Source organism: Lonchura striata, chromosome 6, assembly GCF_050655825.1.
Source record: "Lonchura striata isolate lonStrDom1 chromosome 6, ASM5065582v1, whole genome shotgun sequence".
Taxonomy (NCBI): Eukaryota; Metazoa; Chordata; class Aves; order Passeriformes; family Estrildidae; genus Lonchura; species Lonchura striata.
The window spans coordinates 31,375,636-31,393,978 of record NC_140708.1 but is presented as its reverse complement, the minus strand read 5'-3'; the positions used below and the strand labels follow the sequence as shown (position 1 = coordinate 31,393,978).

General features: G+C 37.1%; 1 protein-coding gene across 10 annotated transcripts in view; it reads right to left on the bottom strand.

Annotated features, from left to right (window-relative positions):
* Positions 1-18,343, bottom strand: part of RBM20 (RNA binding motif protein 20) — a 128,185-nt gene that overhangs the window by 74,239 nt on the left and 35,603 nt on the right. The window contains exon 1 of one of the 10 annotated variants that reach the window (XM_085582786.1): positions 5,774-8,983. The exons of 8 other annotated variants lie outside the window; for them this stretch is intronic. In XM_085582786.1, the coding sequence (XP_085438912.1) occupies positions 5,774-5,787 (14 nt within the window). In that variant the 5' untranslated portion in view covers positions 5,788-8,983. Of the gene's footprint in view, positions 1-5,773; positions 8,984-18,343 lie in introns of those variants that run through there. One more of the 10 variants, XM_085582787.1, reaches the window with a different exon arrangement.

Genomic DNA, 18,343 nt, shown 5'->3' with positions numbered 1-18,343 from the left:
ATAAGTTTCCAGACAAGTTTTGTAACAACTATTCCTCAAATCTAGCAGAGTTAAGAGGCCATGGTAGCCTATTTATGGTTTCCCCATTGCAAATGAAACAAAGAAAATAATCCATACCCAACATATATTTTTGACATGATACACAAAAAACAAACCCAGACTTAACAGAAGTAAACAGCACTACTTATGTAAATTTTTACAGCATTCTCTGACAGTATATTTTGTTGGAAACAGAGATAGATGATGAAGAAATATATAAATACAAATTGTCTACCAAAATATTTATTTCTTTTATTTACTAGTAATTTATCTCAGAAACTGCTGAAATACATTCCTCTAAAAGCTGACTGCTAATATGACGTCCTTGGGCCATTTTCACTGCGCGTTGATCAGGGGAAACACTTTCATGCTTTACTGAAAATGCACAGGTATTTTTTAGCACTCTTTCAAGCATAGAAAGAACTTCCTAAAATAACCTGATTATGTGTTTAATGTTCTCTGCTTCATTGAATATTCACACAAATTAAATTGACTAAACCAGAAAGGGAAAAAAAAAAAAAAAGCCATAAATTTGTTTTTGCTTACAAAATTCTGAGTCGACAATGAAATGCAGTAAAACCTACTCTACTCAAAGATTTTGTTTGTTTGTTTATTATTTTGTTTTATAATTTGTTTTGAGGTTTTTTTTTAATTAAATCTAGAAGTGATTTGTTTAAATTATTTTACAGTTTTTCAAGGGAGGGCTGGGTTCAGATTTTAATGTTCAGTACCTTCAGTGGAAAATCTGCCCAAACTCCAATCTCCCACACAACACAGAAACCTGGCCTCTGAAGGGATTTAGTCTATCAGAAATCAACTCCAGAGATAAGCTTCAAATGCTGGGTCCAGTAATTCCAGGTGTTCTCAAAGCCATGTTAGCGTCACAAATGGAGAGGATTTTACCCTTCCCCACATCCTGTTTAAAGAGCAGATGTGGGGGCTCCCTGGACCCTGACAGGCAACTCTTTGTTCCCAGTTGAATGGAGGGCGTCCAAGCCTCCCACTAAAGAAAACGGGGTTTCTCTGTCCCAGTTGTGTTATGAAGGAAAGAAATTGCTAATTGCTTTAGGGGGCAATTCCCAATGAGAGTGATCAAAGTTACCAACATCTCCACAGGTTTGACAGTTGGTTCGTTTGAAGGTGCGTTTTGTTTTTCTCTCAAGCCCAAAATTACAAGTGAATGAATTTTTGTAAATAACATCTCTAGGATTGAAGATCTGTTGATGAGAATTAATTTGGCTTGGGCTTTAAATTGTCTCATGCCATCTACTCATAAAGGAGTATCTGAAATCACTAACTGAATGCAATCAGATCATTTTCTTGCACAACATTCCCATTTTTTCTTTTGCCATTTTATTGAGAAATACAGCATTTATTCCTTTTGCTGGTTCTTTAACAAATCTTAATACTGGATATTAACACCTGTTTACTTAGATTCCAGAGAGCATGCAGAGGATTCCCTAGGAGGTTTCCTGAAGCAAAGATTCAGAAAAAGAGTTGTTAATTCAAAAATAGAAATTTTCAAGCTCCAGGGGGACTAATGAGTCATAATATACAGAAAACCTCAAACCAACTGATTTTGGAAACTTTGCATAGAACTAAAATTCTAAGAGAATTGAACAGGAGTCTCTAAAATACTAATTTTTGGTATAATCTCACTGAGAGATATGATGAAGATAATAAAAGGAATAAAAACCTGTATTTTCATGCTCCTGAAACGGAAAGGTTCATATTGATTCCTGCTCTTTGAGGGTAATAAGACAGGATATATTTATTGGTATAACTTATTGGATAATATGGTCATTTATTGGAGTTCTAAAACAGCATGATTTGCTTATTATATGCCTATAACATATATGCACTGAGTAAAAAGGCACTTTTTAAGTACATGTGCAAAGAATTGTTCCAGAACTAATTATTCCTACAGAATACAATTCCATTTGGATTTTTTAAAGTGTACTTTAACAATGGCTTTAGAGTATTGAGATAAACAAATTTCATGTATGTCACATCAATGTGTTATTTCATATATTGTGCAAATGAGTAATTTGCAGCCTAAACTCCTTCACAGGTTTGCTCCCAGTGCTGTACACAGCAGGTCACTGCCAGTACTGAAAAGTTTTGCTGCAGTTTAACAACTCCAATTTTCAGTCACACAACGCTGCAACAGCGACAAGATTATGAGTTTTCTTTGCCATTCCGTTTACTGGGAAACGTTTTACTCAAACCATATTGAAGACCAGCAGTAAGATCTGATTAAAGAGTATTCTTTCTAGCTTTCACTCCAGCTTAAATAAAAACACACAGGTCATTGCTTCAGAAAGCAAACTCCAAGTGAAGGACAACAAAATACCACTGAAGGAATCTGTTACATTCAGCATGGTTCTGATACTCTGCTGACTTGCATTACCTGTTTGATACATGAAGAGCCTGAAAGCTGGGGTTTGGAAAATTTTAAAAGTCACCATGACAAATTTTAACATTAAAAACATCAATGTGTTGCAGATGTTAAGCCATTTCTACTAGTCAAGCAGCATATTTTGGCTGTTTAAATCCTTCAAGATAGATGGTTTAAAGAAATAATCCCAGTTCTCCAACTGCAGAGGTGGAGAGGACCTGGCTGGGACCAAAGCAGCTCATACCACAGTTAATTTTTTCTGCCTTTTTTTTTTTTTTTTTTTTTTTTTTACCTTCTAAGCTTTTTTCCCTTTTTTGACAGTTGCAAAACGGGTGAATGACACTAAAAAACACTGACACTTTCATTCGGCAACTCCACAGATCTCTAACCAGAAGCCGCGGACAATCCACCGATAAAGACAACGGTACTGTACTTAACAGGTACTTAACTTTTCTATCTACTCATCTAGTCCTAGGAGTCACTGGGGGTTAATCTACATTTACAGTCCATAGGGTTAGGGAGTGCTTCAGAGCAGCCTATGCCGCTACATCACTCATTTCTTTTAAGAGCATTTCACAAATCTGTGTAGTCAGAATTACAAATTCCCAGGACAAGGAGTGACCACGTTGTCTGATTCGGATTTTTTAGTTAATAACTAGGACTGTTTGTAGTTAATAGATAAGTATCACGTGTGGGGATGACAGCAACAGAAACCATGTATGGTAATAGTAATTAAGAAGATACACCAACAAATTTCTTATGAAGGATATGAAGATCTTTGTTGCTTTGGGAAAAACAAGGGCTGAATTAGACTATGATTTATTCCGTGGTTTCAACTTAACTTCTGTTTTTCACCTGACACTCAGAAATTATCTACAGTGATCTAAGTAAAAGTACGATATCAAGGAAATATCTGTTCAGCTCTTCTTGTTAATTTATAACCTTACTTAATACCAATTTGCAGAACTTTTTTTCATTCAGTACAAAAATACTCTGGGTTAGATTTCATAGAACTCGTTCTAACCATTTTAAAACATTTGCCCAGGTCCATGACACGAATGTTGCAGATAAATACCATTTAGACAGAAGGCAGTTAATATATTGAAGACGATCAGAGAAGACCTTATACATGCTCTACTGGACTGTGTAAGCTGCCTCTATGATAATTCTCTTTTCTCTGATTAAGAACTTATTTTGCAAGAATTTCAGTTTTCCTTTGGTCACAGCAGTATTTTCCCCTCATACAGAGATTTTCATCCATTGACTAATAAAATTACATAGATGCAGGTGTTAAATAGTAGTTTCTGCAAGCCTTCAGTAACACAAGTTCAAATATATATTAATTGTTGCCTTAATTTTCTTTTTCAGGTATAATTTACCACAACTGCCAATCACACAACAATTGCTCATGTTGGTAGGCATGTCAACAATTGGCATAAAATAACTTCCATTACCCCTGAAAAGTGTATTCTATAATTACCACGAGGAAAGAATTCCTGTAATTTATTTTCCATGGTATGATTAAGTTGAAGAGACAGAGGCAACTTAGTGATTATTAATAATTTCATTTTTATACAGTCTGAACAAACACAAAGAACATTTCATTTCTCTGTTAACACAGAAGTTCATGAATTTTCACTTCCACCTTCAAAGTTCTGCTTAAATTTTGCAAATGTGTCTTTAGATAGGGAATCATTTACCAGTTAAATGTCTATATTGAATAAATTGTTTATTCTCTTTGCCCCTTCTCTTCCAGTAAAAGAAAATTGCAATTATACGTAAGAGCCTGAAAACAGGAAAAACTACCACTTTGCCAAACCCACCTATATTTATCCATAGCAATAACAATGCACAGTCTGTTATGGGATTTTCTTCTTGTGCATTATTTATAGGTAAAAATAAAAAATAAATTTTCATAGTTACAGCTTATTTACATTATTTTATTCTATTTTTTAAAATACCAACATAAATAAAGCAAATCAAAGCATAAGGTTTCACAGATATATAATTCTTTATTATTAACCTACAGAGACAGAGTAGCAACTGCAGTTAAGCTGCTTTGCTCCTTCAACACTGCAGGGTCCAAGAATTTGGGGCAGGGGGCAGTGTCAAGCCAAAGCACTAAACGATTAAAGAAAACCCATCATTTAACATAATGTGAGTGAATTGGCCCACTACCACACTCCAGCACAGACAAAGCACTTTTAATGCATTCTAACAGTTTGCACAGAATTTGATGTGTTCTTTCTAAAGCTTCCTTCAATGCCTCACCTTTGAGGGCCTATATAAAGTTTTTGCCACTAATCTAACAAAAAATCTTTTAAATAATGCACATAAATAATTTCTTAAATAAAACATTATGTAATTGCAGTGGCCCTTCTTAAAAAGGAAATAAAAGGACTTAACTGCTTAATTAAAAAAAAAAAAAAATGCACCAGAAAAATACACTTTGAAAGTACACCTATTGAACAAAACCAATAAATAAATAAATATATTTATAACATTTTTTATATTTCCAAATTGTTTACACTAATTCATGGTTTTAACAGATCTCTACTTAAGGAAGCATGATTCCCTATGGCTTCCTGGTCTCACTAGCAGTGTTCTCCCACAGCCCTGTAGCTCAATGAGCCTTGCTAGAGACTGCAATGAGCATCCTTAAAAATAGAGAAAAGTTTGTGACTTCTCCTATCTAGGGCATTTAAATGCCAGCACTATCAAGCAGACACCCTAGGACCCAGGAAGGATAAGAGTATGTTGACAACAAAGGAAAAAAGAGATAAGGCCTTTGGTGCCCACTCCCTTGACCTAACAAAAACCCAGGGCTTGATATTGGTCTCCAGGTCAAAAATAGACTGTCTGCATCTGAAAGCAGCAGAGAACATTTCCACAGTTATCTCATTCTTAGTCATTTTGCAAAGCACATTAGGCACTTCAGAAAAAACAGCACCCATATCTGCTGCGGAATCATTTGGGAACAACTCTGAATGATATTTAAGAAAAAGCATGTTTTTCAAGAGAAATTAAGAACAATAAATCCTACCCTGAAGTCCTTTCTCTTGTACATTATGCTTTCAAACAGCTTCACCAAACCACTACTATCCCATTCCACTAAAAATTAAAACCAAAACACACAGACCTCCTTCTGCCTTTTTTACTCAACACAATATCCCACATTGAAAGCACAAATGCTTAACAAAAGATTGGAAAGCCACACAGCAGTGTGATACAATGTGTTCTCCTTCTTATCTATCAAGGAAAAAATAGAATTAACTTAAAAAGTTATTCTAAGTAATTTGAACAAACCAATATCATCAGGTCAAATGAATACACTACCTTTTCTGATTCATTATCTTTGTTTTTGCGTTTTTCCTCTCATAAAATTTTGTCTGCTTTCCTCTGATAGAAACTCAGTAATTCCCCATGTTCTGGCTGAGCACTCCTGTGAGTTCACACGGTTCAACTGCTTGTGTTGTCCAAGCCAGTATAGCTTAAATCCCAGTCAGCCAGGAAGCCAGGCAGATAAGCACTGGCCTACGGAAAATTTATCTTTTGAAAAGGAACAGGGTACTTGAAACAGAACTTAAGGCCAGGACAATCTGTAAATTAATGTAAACTAGAGTTTGTAAATGTATTGAACAAGATTATCTACCAGCTTCCACTAGGTGCTTCAAGTTAAAAATCAGTTCATTTTATCTAATTCGAATACACAGATTTTCATCTACACTTCCTCCACTACAGAATTTCATCATTTAATAATAAAATTAAATAAACCAGATTCTGAGATATGCAGTTTGATTAATAAAAAGGTGGTGAAATGCTTTTTAGATGAGACATGCAGATTTCCTTGCAAACCAACAGAACAAAAACATTTTCCGGTGGAAGACTCTCGCATAAGAAACTTTTTTCTTCTTTTTTAAGGAAAATCTTCACTTTTATTTTAAAATTGCATATTCTAAAATTGTCTGTTCTATAGACTGAGTACTGACAGTTTTCCAATATGATACACAAACATATATTTCATATTGTGCTTTAAATTCAGTATCAGAAAGCTTTAGAAAGTAATTAATATTTGCCTTTCAAAATCTTCAGGTATAATGAAAACCTAAGGCATTGAATAGTTGCAGAAAGAACAAAAATTTCATTAAATCAAGGGGGGAAATTATGTGTAAATAGTAACTGAAAGCACAGGTATTATTAAGTAGCATTTAAACTAATCACATTTGACAAAGTATCAGTGTATAGGGCAGAACAAAACCACTCACTAAACCAATGAAATTAACATTATTGAATTACGTTTCTTCTTGAATGTGACTTCCTCTTATTTAAAATATTTGTATTCACAAATATGAACTAAATAAAATTACTGAATTCTATCCAAGCCTAAGCTAAAAAAAAAGTCATTTAATGTTAAAAAAAAAAAGTTTGTCCAGTATATACTCTAAAAAATAATTCAAAATACCACTAAGGAGATCCAGACATGCCTAAATAGCTTTCAGTATATAAATTAAACAAAATTCTAAGCTAAATATTATTATATATGTTTAGTTTAGAAGTGATAAAGAATTTGACCTGCCTGTCTCCAATCTGAGATTCTAACTCCACAGGAATTTCTTTTGCCAGAAAAATTAACTCTGGCTTTTGGAAGAGGGTTTTTCCAGTGACATGCAATTTTCTTGATGGAATTCAAATAAAAGCATGTGGTCTCCTTCTCCACTACATATATATCCAAGAATGGGAAACATTTTAGATTTACTCATAAAGTATCAGCTTCTTGAGCTAATGATTTCATCTTCTATGCTCCAGATATCTAGAGAACAAGCACAAAAATGGGACATTTCTGCAGTTGTCTTTGAGGGAAGAAATGCACTGATAGAATAAGCAAGAATTAGCTACAATATGAACAAATGTGGGACATTATTTTGTTAAATCTAAATAGAAATTATTTAATTGCAGTAAAATTGATGTGCCACAGTATGTTACTGTTGACCAATGGAGGAAAATAAGTGAATTTCCATTTCGCTTGTCCCATTCACATGGCAGCTGCATATCATTTCCCACTAACCTACTCAAAAGAGTCTCTGCATAGGACAAGACTTCCAACAAGGATGGTTATTGGTTTGATCTTATCTATTATCAATGGCAAATAAATAAACAATACAGTTTGATATCCTGTTCTACGATTTCTGAAAAAAAAAAAAAAATCTGTAAGTAGAACAAAAGACCATGTCCTGTGACTGCTTCATAAAAGACTTTCTCTTTAACAAAAAAAGGGCAAGGTTAATATGCACAACCTGATGTTTAATGACTAAAGTGACTTATGCAGGATAAATGGTTTATGGTTTGCTCTGTAGCTTTTCTATAAAAGTTACAGTTTGACATGGCGGATTTAGATAAACACAGCACCTAAGAAACAACGACAAAATACAGTACTGTACTACTGATCAACAAAAATTGCCTAATTTGGGTTAATTAGAAATTGAGAGCTGAGATGGGAAGAAAAATGTAGTTAAGAATTTTAAAGGAACATTTGCATAATTAAAAAAAAATCTCACTTATATCTGAAAAATTTTTTAACGCATTTGTGCTAAAATGATCCTGTAGTACTGATGCAACTGAATAGATGCATGAAAGTATTTTAACCATATTATTCCTAAATAATTTACTTCTAGACAGACAGTTTTTACACTGACATGCAACTTTCCTCTTTTAAAATTGGAAGATGATGGCAAATACACAAAAAGCAGAAGAGAAGTAAAATATTTTTAAAACTATGTCTTTTGATCAACTGACGTTCCTCCTGGCAGTACTACTTTAAAGTGCAATGGAATTTTAAAAACTGTCCTATGATATCCAAATCAAACTCAGGGTATCTAACAAATTTCTCAAGTTTCTATGACTAATAGTGTATCACAGAGTTGATAGTTATAGGCTAAATGTGATCCTGACCTTTTGCGCTCACGGCTGCGAGCCCTGCAGTCTGTGCACTGAGCCAACACAAAATCTATGCTTACAGCAGCACTCTGCACACCAACAATCCTCCCAGGCAGGATCCCCACTCACTTTATAGCCTCTTTAAAATACAGCAAAGGGTTCCTAGAATCACAGACAATTCCCTACTCTTCCTCAGGAAGGTAATGTCTTTTACAGTTGCTCCCTCCTTGATCAAGAAAGTACTTTTTTTTTTTTTTTTTGAGGAGAGACCCTGCAATGCTAGAAAGCTGCTGTTAATAGAGCAGTTTCAGGCTTTAGATAAATGTTACAGTTCCAGACAATAAAGTTTTCTCTTTTATCAAGTCTGAAAATCTCTGGTCTCTCTCAGTCAAACAAATGTTGAATTTCTATTCCTACCATCTTAAACCATTTCAGTGGGCTGGATTTCTAAGCAAAAACTCTTCCAGATGTCCAATCTGCTGTGATTCTCTATGGCATTTCTTACAAACAGGAAGAAGCAATGGGTAGTTCTACTTTGTACTTTATATACAAGGTTCAGCTGTTGAGGAAGAAGCAGCCAATTATTACACCAAAAAAAAAACCAAAACAACAACAAAAAAAAAAAAAAAAAAACAAAAAAACAAAAACCTAAAATCAAAGAAGGCTTCGTAAAGGAGAGAAACTAGGAGTACTGCAGATCTGGACATGGCAGGACATCAGGAAGACTAAAAAGATTTTTTGTGGGAGACAACCTGATGAAATAGTTGCTGAGGAGCAGAGAAGGAAAGGGAGAAATTCTGTGGGAGAAGGGCATGAAAAGAGCATCCTTTCAAGACCTTTTCCCCACCTCTGTCCCCTCTCTCAGCCCTTACATCACTAATGAGTCCATTCACCACAAACTCTTTGCAAAAAGAAGCAAAGAGGTTACATGAAACTGAGCATCAAAGCTCTTCCCCTGGGCCAGGAGGAATATCTAATGAAAAATATAATTAGGTCTCTGCTACTCTTCAATTTCTAAAAGCCACTGTCATTAATTTTGTTTCAGAGGACAAGCTGAAGCAATCAGAATGGGAAAGCACTTCAATCACCAGCAACACTGCAGTGAGCAAAGACAACTTAAGCCAATAAACAAGCCTGGCTGAGTGACTATGAACAACAAATGCTCCTTACAAGCAGCCAAACTGAAGATCATCAGGAAACTGTAAAATGAGATATGGGCATCATCATGTAAACCTCTCCTCTTTCTATCCTTCCCTACAAGGCATTGATCTGACACTGAAGTGTGGAATTCCCCAGAGACTTGAAAAATAATAACAGATAGCAGCTAATCAATGCCATGCATGATAAAAACCAGATGAGGGAATCCCTGAGCAAAACAGCATCACACAACCATTAAAAAACAACTGTGCTGGAAACTGCTCTTCTTTCCAGCTTTTCTTAGCTCCTGTTCCAACCCTTCTTGCCTGAAATCCTACAGACAGGGTACAAAATGCTATGCCAGATCATATTAACTAACCCAGTGATCTGAACCTGTCAATGGCAACCTATAGGTAGATGGTCCATGGATATTTAGACAATCGCAAGATACTAAACCCACCTCAGAAAATTTTCTCGTTTCCAGAAGCTAGTTAAAACCATGTATTTATGTCTCTTTTGCTGTTCTTCTTTCCATCCCATTTTTCTGGATTCAACCAAAGGGTACGATAGCCTAAAGAAGTGCCTACAAAACCCACTCTACAGGATAACTTCCAGCAAACTGAAACCTCCTACCCCAGACCTAATCTCCCTTGAACACTTCTTGTTTGTGGGTTCAAGTGAGAAACTCTACACAGCTGAATGTCAAGATGCACAGGAGTTTTCCTTCCCCGTGTACTTCTCAAATCCTCCCTCTTCACAGCAACATTGCACCTGTCCCAGTACAGTACCCCTGGCGCCTTCAATTAATGCTGAGAAAATCCTGAGTTAAGTGCCTACTTAAATTTGATGGCTTTGCCATTCAAATGATGGTCTGTCAGCCTAATAAAAGCACCAGTTAGTAAACAACATTACTGCATGAACACTGGCAGAATTATGAGCAACTGCAAGCTGCAATTAATTTGACCTTAGCTACCATGCCCACACAACTAGTGATGCTAATGCTATGATTTTATTTCAGATCAATGTAAACAGCAACAAATCAACATTCCTGCCATTTCTCCAAAGAGGAATCAAAACTACCCAGTGCAGCTAGGGGAATTTGCAATTGAACAGATGCAAACTACTTCATAGCCCTGAGGAAAATGGAATTCATTCACCAATGTGTAGCTTGAGCTAAGCTAATCCGAGTTGCATATCCAGTTCTCGAAGAGCTTTGAGTAGCAATCAATCTTCCTGCATTCACCAAGTGATTTGTTAATCTGCAGTTTTCATAACATAATAAAGAACATATGGATTAACCAGCTATTGTTCATAGCAGCCTGATGAGCTTCTTAGAGTCTCTTGGTTACTTACTGAGTATAACAGTATCCAATGCAGTGAAACAAACTGGGCAGTATGGATTACATCATGTTCTACCATCTGGAAAGCATTACAATATAATCACTAATACTGTGAAGCCTCCTGAATCCGTTCTTCATTTATAATGTGACTGTTTGAGTTCCAGAAAGAGCATCTGAAGAGTGATTTGTAAAATATGTTACCAAAATCCTAAGTAGGATATTGTTCTTAATAAAAACCATACCTAAGTACAAACTCGATTTTCAGCTTATATCCTTAACCAATTATGTACCAATGTATATCTCCACTGGTAAGTTTTCTTGCAGCAGACTAGTTAGCTCAGAGAAACTGTACTGGGATAGAGCTTTCCAGGACCAGCAAGGTGATTTGAACATTCCTCAGTGTCTGCTTAGTACCCTCTATTAGGGGTACAGAGAGACTCAAAAGAGTGATGGCATTAGACAACAACACAGAAAGATGGGTCATAGCTCATGGAGTGGGTGGGACAGGCTTGGCAGTGAGCAGAGCCGCTGCAGTTCCAGGAGCTATAGAGTATTCCTGGTCTATCCACCACTCCTGTGCTGATGGACAGAAAAAACTGCTCATGGTCAGCTGCTGAAGAGAAATGCTGCCCTAAGAATGCACCTAAGAGCAAGTTGGTAGACACTGCGTTTTGTATAGTCACAGGTGCTTTAGTGTCACCCACTTTTCCCAGGAGAAATATCCAGCATCCTAGCTTATTTCTGGCCCAGGATGCATGTGCTGCAGGACTCTCACTACAAGAGAAGCCAGCCTTGCTCCTTGCCTAGCACAGCTTCTGACATGAAGAAAAGTCTGCACAACAGCCCTTAGATCCTTTTCTGTGAAACTTGTTCCACGGCTGAAAGCCAACAGGGGTCAACAACATTCAGCAGTTTAGTTTCACAGTGAATCCCCTTTACAAATAGCCCTGGGCTGACAAATCCCACCATGCTCCTTAAGATATTTTTTCCAGTAAGACAAAGCCAAGCCCTTAACAGGACAACCTGCAGAGAGCTCAGTAAATGAAACCTCTGGATTGGCTTTCCCAGGCAGCGATTCCCATTTTACTTCCAAGACTTCAGTATCCCTAAGGAGGTACACAACAGAGAGATTATTCACAGATGAAGAAAATATATCTATGTCTCTGTGTGTCTATATGTATATATATGTGTATATATATGTTTCTTTATATATATATATAAACAAACACATACACTCTCCATACAAAGCTACATTGATACAACAATCTCAACTCTTCCATGATCTCCAGCTCTTCAAACACTCAGGTCAGGCTAACCTTGTCACAAATTTATTACAAATGTGGCAAAACCTATAGAAGGAGTACTTTGTAGAAGTTACTGTAAAAGTTAGGTCATGTGACAGGTCATGCAATAATCTGAAATCTCAACTGGAGAAAAGCAAACCATTTGTTTCTAAAATTGTGCCCTAGAAATATGAAGTCAGTTTCCACCATATCAATGCTTTGACCCAAGCAGCCCAGAAATTTGGTAAGAAACCAAGAGATTTTCTGTAGTTCTGATTTTACACAATTGACTGTTGAAAGGAGCACAGGCCTTTTTGGATGGCACAGCAGCTGTGTGGGAGACCAGGAGTATTTATATATTGGGAAAGGTTAGTAATATTAATAGCTAAAATTGTGCATAATCTCTAAAATAAGATCTCCTTACAAAAATAAATCTGTATAAAAGTGCACAAACATACACACCCCAGAAAACACATGCACACATAAAAATGTTGATGTATTACACACATCTCTATTACTTACACTAAGATAGATATTTTCTATTCCATCTGCACAATATGCAACACAAGGTCTGCTTTCATTATCAGATCACATGACAGGAATTTTGCCATTATTTTTATTCATTTCAGTGAAAAGTGCTTTATGACCTGGCTCTTTAGTTTCATTACCCACTTAAATAAATACAGTTCATGTGCCATTTTTGGAATAAAAAGGAGGATGTTTCAAATTCTTCAAATTAAGTCTACTATTACAACTATTTAAAGCCCAAATATGAAGAAAATGTTAGAATTTTTATAGTCTTAAAAACCAAATGTTTAGCTCAGCTAGTAAGTCTGTTAATCTGAACTTTGCAGCATTCAAACAAGTGGATAAATGCTCAAGCTGATAAAAAACAGATAGTTTCGAAATCTCCAGTTATTTAGCCCCATCTATTGAAAAGGACATTGGAGAATTCAAAATGTCTGCTTTAAAATAAGATAAAGCTGTTAAGATATTTTTAAACAGGCATAGATATTACAAAATAGTTCTTCTTGCCACCTTGAGAAGTGCACTTTTAAGATCACCGAGAACAATCAGCAATTCTTCTAGACCTGCATGCATAAAATTCTCCTTTCCTTTTCAGTACTCTTCAATCAATGTTGAAGGTAATTGCTGTCCTGATCACCAGCTCATATTGAACAGATGAGCACCAGTAAATCAAAAGCTGTCCAGATCTCCTACTGTGGATCAACATATACATAATGGCTGCTTGCCCATGACTGGAAATCCTTCTGATAGCTTAATGCTGTCAGGTGCTTCATTTCCAGTAGCCAAAACATAATGTAATATTCCAGAGGACAAATTTTTCAGGCTTCATTTCAAGCACAGAAGTTATGTGAACACCATTAAAACCCACTGATTTTTCCAAGATGCTTTTGTCAATATGTTTCACTAATTCATTTACAAAGATAAACATACAAAACTAATCCATTTAGAAAGCTAAACAGCAGCAGAAGATGCAAAGATGACAGAAGCAGAAGTTTTGCAGGTACTGTTAGTTTGCCACTTTTAACATTGGACTACAGTCTCAGTTGGAGAAAAGACAATCTATTAATGTAATTAGCATTATTTCTTTTAAACTGTTTAGGTGAACATCACATCTGTATTGAAGTCTGAAAATCAAATTTTACATTTCTCAAAGAACAAGCAGTCTGTGTATTTCTTTACAGGATGTAATATGCTCACATAAATCTTTGTGCTGACAAATTTTTAATCTGAAGTAAAAAATGGGCAGCAGTACAGGAGAGCATGAACAGAGAGACAGCAGCCAGCCAAGGCAGGAGGATTTACAGAAGAGACGGTTTGCCAAGTGTTTTCTGGAGAGGGCAGAGAGGGGGTGGAAGCTTGGAAAAAATTAATGGGCAAACTGTTCCAGGCACCAAGATTGGCACGGGAAGGCATGTCCAAGAGACTGTGACTCCAGGTTTCTGTTACTGAACATCACTGTCTGGCTATCTAACTACACTGACACTAACCACTCTGAATAGCAACATGCTTCTCACCAGTGACAGAAATGCGCTGTCATCCAATACCCAATTCTATAAAATCTTTGGAATTTCTGGTAAGTAGAAGATGTGTGAAAGTCCAGCAGTAAGAACAGCAAGTGGGTTTTGCCTGGGCAGATGTAATCACACTTACTGCCACGCCCAGGTACCAGCCACCCTAAAGACAGTTTGTTGCAGATGATTTACTCATTCAGCTGTCAAGGGTGGGAGTGCCAATAGACTCCCATATGCACACTGCAGGAGTATGTGGATGTTGAAGGTAATGACTTTTAAAACTGATCACCTCACCCAGCTTCATTTACCTGACAGAACACAAAGAACCCCATGCAGTGGAGCCTGATCACTGTTTAGCCAGACAGAGGAAACTGCTGGGAAAATTCTTCCCAAAATCTCCGACACCACATCTACACCCCACTGACAAAAGCAAATGAACCAGGAAAACACTGAGAAGGTTTCTTCCATTTTGCACTTTAGTTAGGATTAAGCGCAGTTACACAAGTACGTAAAGAAGCGCTGTGTCCCCTAGGAGTGTCCTTTCCAGTGACAGGGGTCAGTTGGGAATAAGTCACACAGCCTGTGCTTCAAACAGCTGAAAGTCAAAGAAGTCACGGGACAAATGCCACAGGGAACAGAGACACCCTTTTTCTTGGTACCTCTGGGTGCAACGCTGGGTTCTGAACACCGTGTTCATGGACGGGGTGTTATGGGCGCTGAGCTGGGAGCAGAGGGTTTGCAGGAGGAAGCACACCCTCTGCAGGCTGAGACTGCCACTGGAAAACACCAGTGCTCTAGGCAAGCAAAGGCAGCTCAGTTTGAAAGGAAGTTGCATGGATATTTTTCAAACTCACTGAAATGCAGGAAGAAGAATTCAGTATATCTAAGTCAGCAGAAAAACACTACAAATCTACGGTATATAAGTAGTTCCACTGCACCTCCTGTTCTGGAATCGCATCACCCCTTTCACACAAACAAAGGAAAAGACATAAAACCAAAGTACAATAAGAATAAGCTCACACAAAGCAAAAGATGTGAAGAAATGAAAGAATAAAAAGACATTCCCTTTAATTTAATTTGAATACCTTTTTTGGAAGTGCGCTTCCTCATTATATCTTCCAGAAGAGCACATGGAACAGATATACAAAAACTTTACCTACGTGCTAAATTTTAACATATCAAAATTTATTTTAAACACTTACCATGAGGTTTCCATCACTGCAAATAATAACAGAGCTACAAATTAAGCATAAAACTAATTAAACAAATATCAAGAAGCAAGTGTGTCTACAGAAAAGATTAATATAATTATAGCTCAGCAATTTGAGAAGAGAATATTTTGAATAAGTAGGTAATTAAGTTAAGAGAGGCCTAAAGAAAGATTTCACACTCACATTCATATGCTGAAGCAGTTTAAAAATAGAGAGCAAGAACTGCCTGACTTCATGTTTTAATTTTAGCTGGGTGATGAGCTGGTCCCAAAGACAGAAAGGGACAGCAGGATTTTTTCTCAGCAAAGTGCCCTTCGTATTTTTATGTGAAGGAAATGCAGTATGTTCTATTAATATCCTGTTGTGGCCGTACATAAGCCTAGGCACCCTTTCAACCAGGAAAATGTTCTGGTTTGCTTCTTCAACTCACTTTACTTTCAAAGACAAACACAGAAGCTAGAGAACGTCCCTACTGCTCTGGCCACTTCACAGGTAAATAACATCCACACAGGAGTAGACACTTTGTTTTCCCATCAGTCACCTACTGCAATTCCCAAAGCTGTAGTTTTCTATCATGAGGACAGAAAAGCAAATGATTGAGTTTATACCTTAACTTCATTCCCATTTTAATTAAGAGCTGGGGAAAAAAATGCCAACACCAACCAGAAAGGTGGGTGGGTGCAGGAGGAAAGAAATGTTATTTGACATAATGCTGGCATAATGCCTAGGCTCTCTCAAAGAATCTGGGAGAATCTTCCCACATAAAGGAAGATTCTTCCTCTGGGTATGGCTCCCTCATACATTTTACCTTCCTGACACTTCTCTTGATTAACCTAATCCAAGCAAAAGCTCCTCCTTTTGGGTCCCTGCCCATCCAGCAGTGTTTCAGGCTGGCAAATTTTGACAGCAGGGCAGGACTGAAATTCTTCTTGTTCAATAGCATCACATTGAAAACTTTTATGTCCTTCAGGGAATTGTGGAAATGAAGGCTAACCAGCTTGTAGGTTATTTTTCTGACATACTCTTCCCCAAACTGTCATCTATGCAAGTGAAGGTCAGATTCTCCCCCAAATTCTCAGGTGTCACAAAAGCAGATTTTTAACTAAGTCTAATTCTATTGATAGATAACAATGGTTAGAACCTAGGCTGGAGTCTGAGTTAATCCTGCAGTGAAAACAAGCTTGCTAAAGTCTCTCATCCTCTTTCACAGTTACATTCCCTTGCTTGTATTTTAGAGCAACAAGCGGAAAGATCCCCCCTCTTACACTTGACATTTATTTATAGATTCATCTGAGGGTCCACCAGTAAAATTTCACATGCATTAATACTGGTCATTGATTCACTCCAGCTCCTTCTGTGAACAAGCATTTGCAAGCTTTATTTGCCAGGGAAGTGAAATGCAAGTCAGTTGAAATTTGCATTAACAACCTATCGCCAGCACTTCCTAGGTGAGGATGCCCTGCCATTATGATCTTTAATGAACTGCCTTAGTGAACTGTGTTCCCAAAAGCACAGAAGGACCATGCCATCCCTTTTAGTGACCTGCTTCCCATCCATTCAGCTCTTGAGGAAATAAAGCAGAGCACAACACTTAGGCAGATGAGCCTAAGAAGATGTGTATCATTTGTTTACACCCATATAACCAATATATTTTGGTTTTGATCTTAACACAGTTTTGCATTTTTAATTACCACAACGTGTGTTTTTCTCACAATCCTACCTAACCCAATCCTAATTTATGTTAGAAGTTCCATACAGTTCTGAAAAATTTTTTCCATTACGCTGTTCAGATGAAGGTCACTGTGTTTTCTCCATGCAGAAGCATGCTCTGCATTTCATTTGTACACATGAAATGAGCTCATTTACTCTTATCACTCCTAGCATTTCTAGTTTAAGTGTCAGATACCAAAACAGGCCCATGCATCAAGAGCGCTCTATCCCCACCATTGGAATGACAACTTCCACTTGACATCTTGCATCAAATGAAGTTAAAGCACTTGAAACTAAAGACTTTAGAGATGATCAAGTCCTTTTGTTTTACTGCAGACCCCTCTATTTTAGAGATGCTCCCTTGCAAGAAGGTTGTCGACTGATATTTTTACTTTCTTCTGCTTAAGTTCAACACAAAGTTTGTAGGAAGAGATCATCACTCACTGCATCACTATTTATAGTTACATTATCCTAACAATACCTTAATCAACAAAACTTCTGAACCTCCTAAATTGCAATTGTAACATGAAGGCATTTTTGTTTGAAAGAGATTTTAATATAAATGAGATTTCTGCTTTTCTTGCCCTAAATAAAAAAAAATAAAAAAAAAAAATTCAAAGACCAATTCTTCTTCATTTCCCTTCCTAAGTCATTCAGATAATGACTCTTCCACCCTCCTGTGTAAACAAATCCTTCATGGATTCCAGGCATGAGAGGTTGGTCTTCTTTGACAGAAGACAAAGACATTCAGTTTATTTTTCTATCTTCTGAAAAAGAAAAAACACCCTTTGAAAGAGTTCACCATCCAGATACACCTTCCTTCTACACAGCCCTCCTCAGCAAGGTAATACACCAGACTCCGTCAAGGGGTGGGCAAGTACATTTTTGGAAAGCAGCTCCGATTTCAGAAGGAAACAGAAAATATTCATTGCTTGCTCAAACAAGCAGTCAAGTCCGAGTTGGCTTCAGAGCCTGCCCAGAAGGATCTAAATGCAGGGGAACGCTAGGAACCTCTCTGGTTTTATTAGGCTGTCTGGCAGCACTATAGAAGAAGCATTCTCCAGGACTTACTGAAGATGCAATGCAGTCCCTACAGCACTGGCTTTCCTGCATGTGAGGTGGATGTGTTCTCCAAGCCAGCTTCCCAAGTGATCCAGCAATACTCCCACCATCAATGCCTGCTGCCTCCGCCGCTGCCACCCATGCAGTTCTGCTCTTAGAGTAGCGCTGACTCCTAAAAGCTGGCCACTCT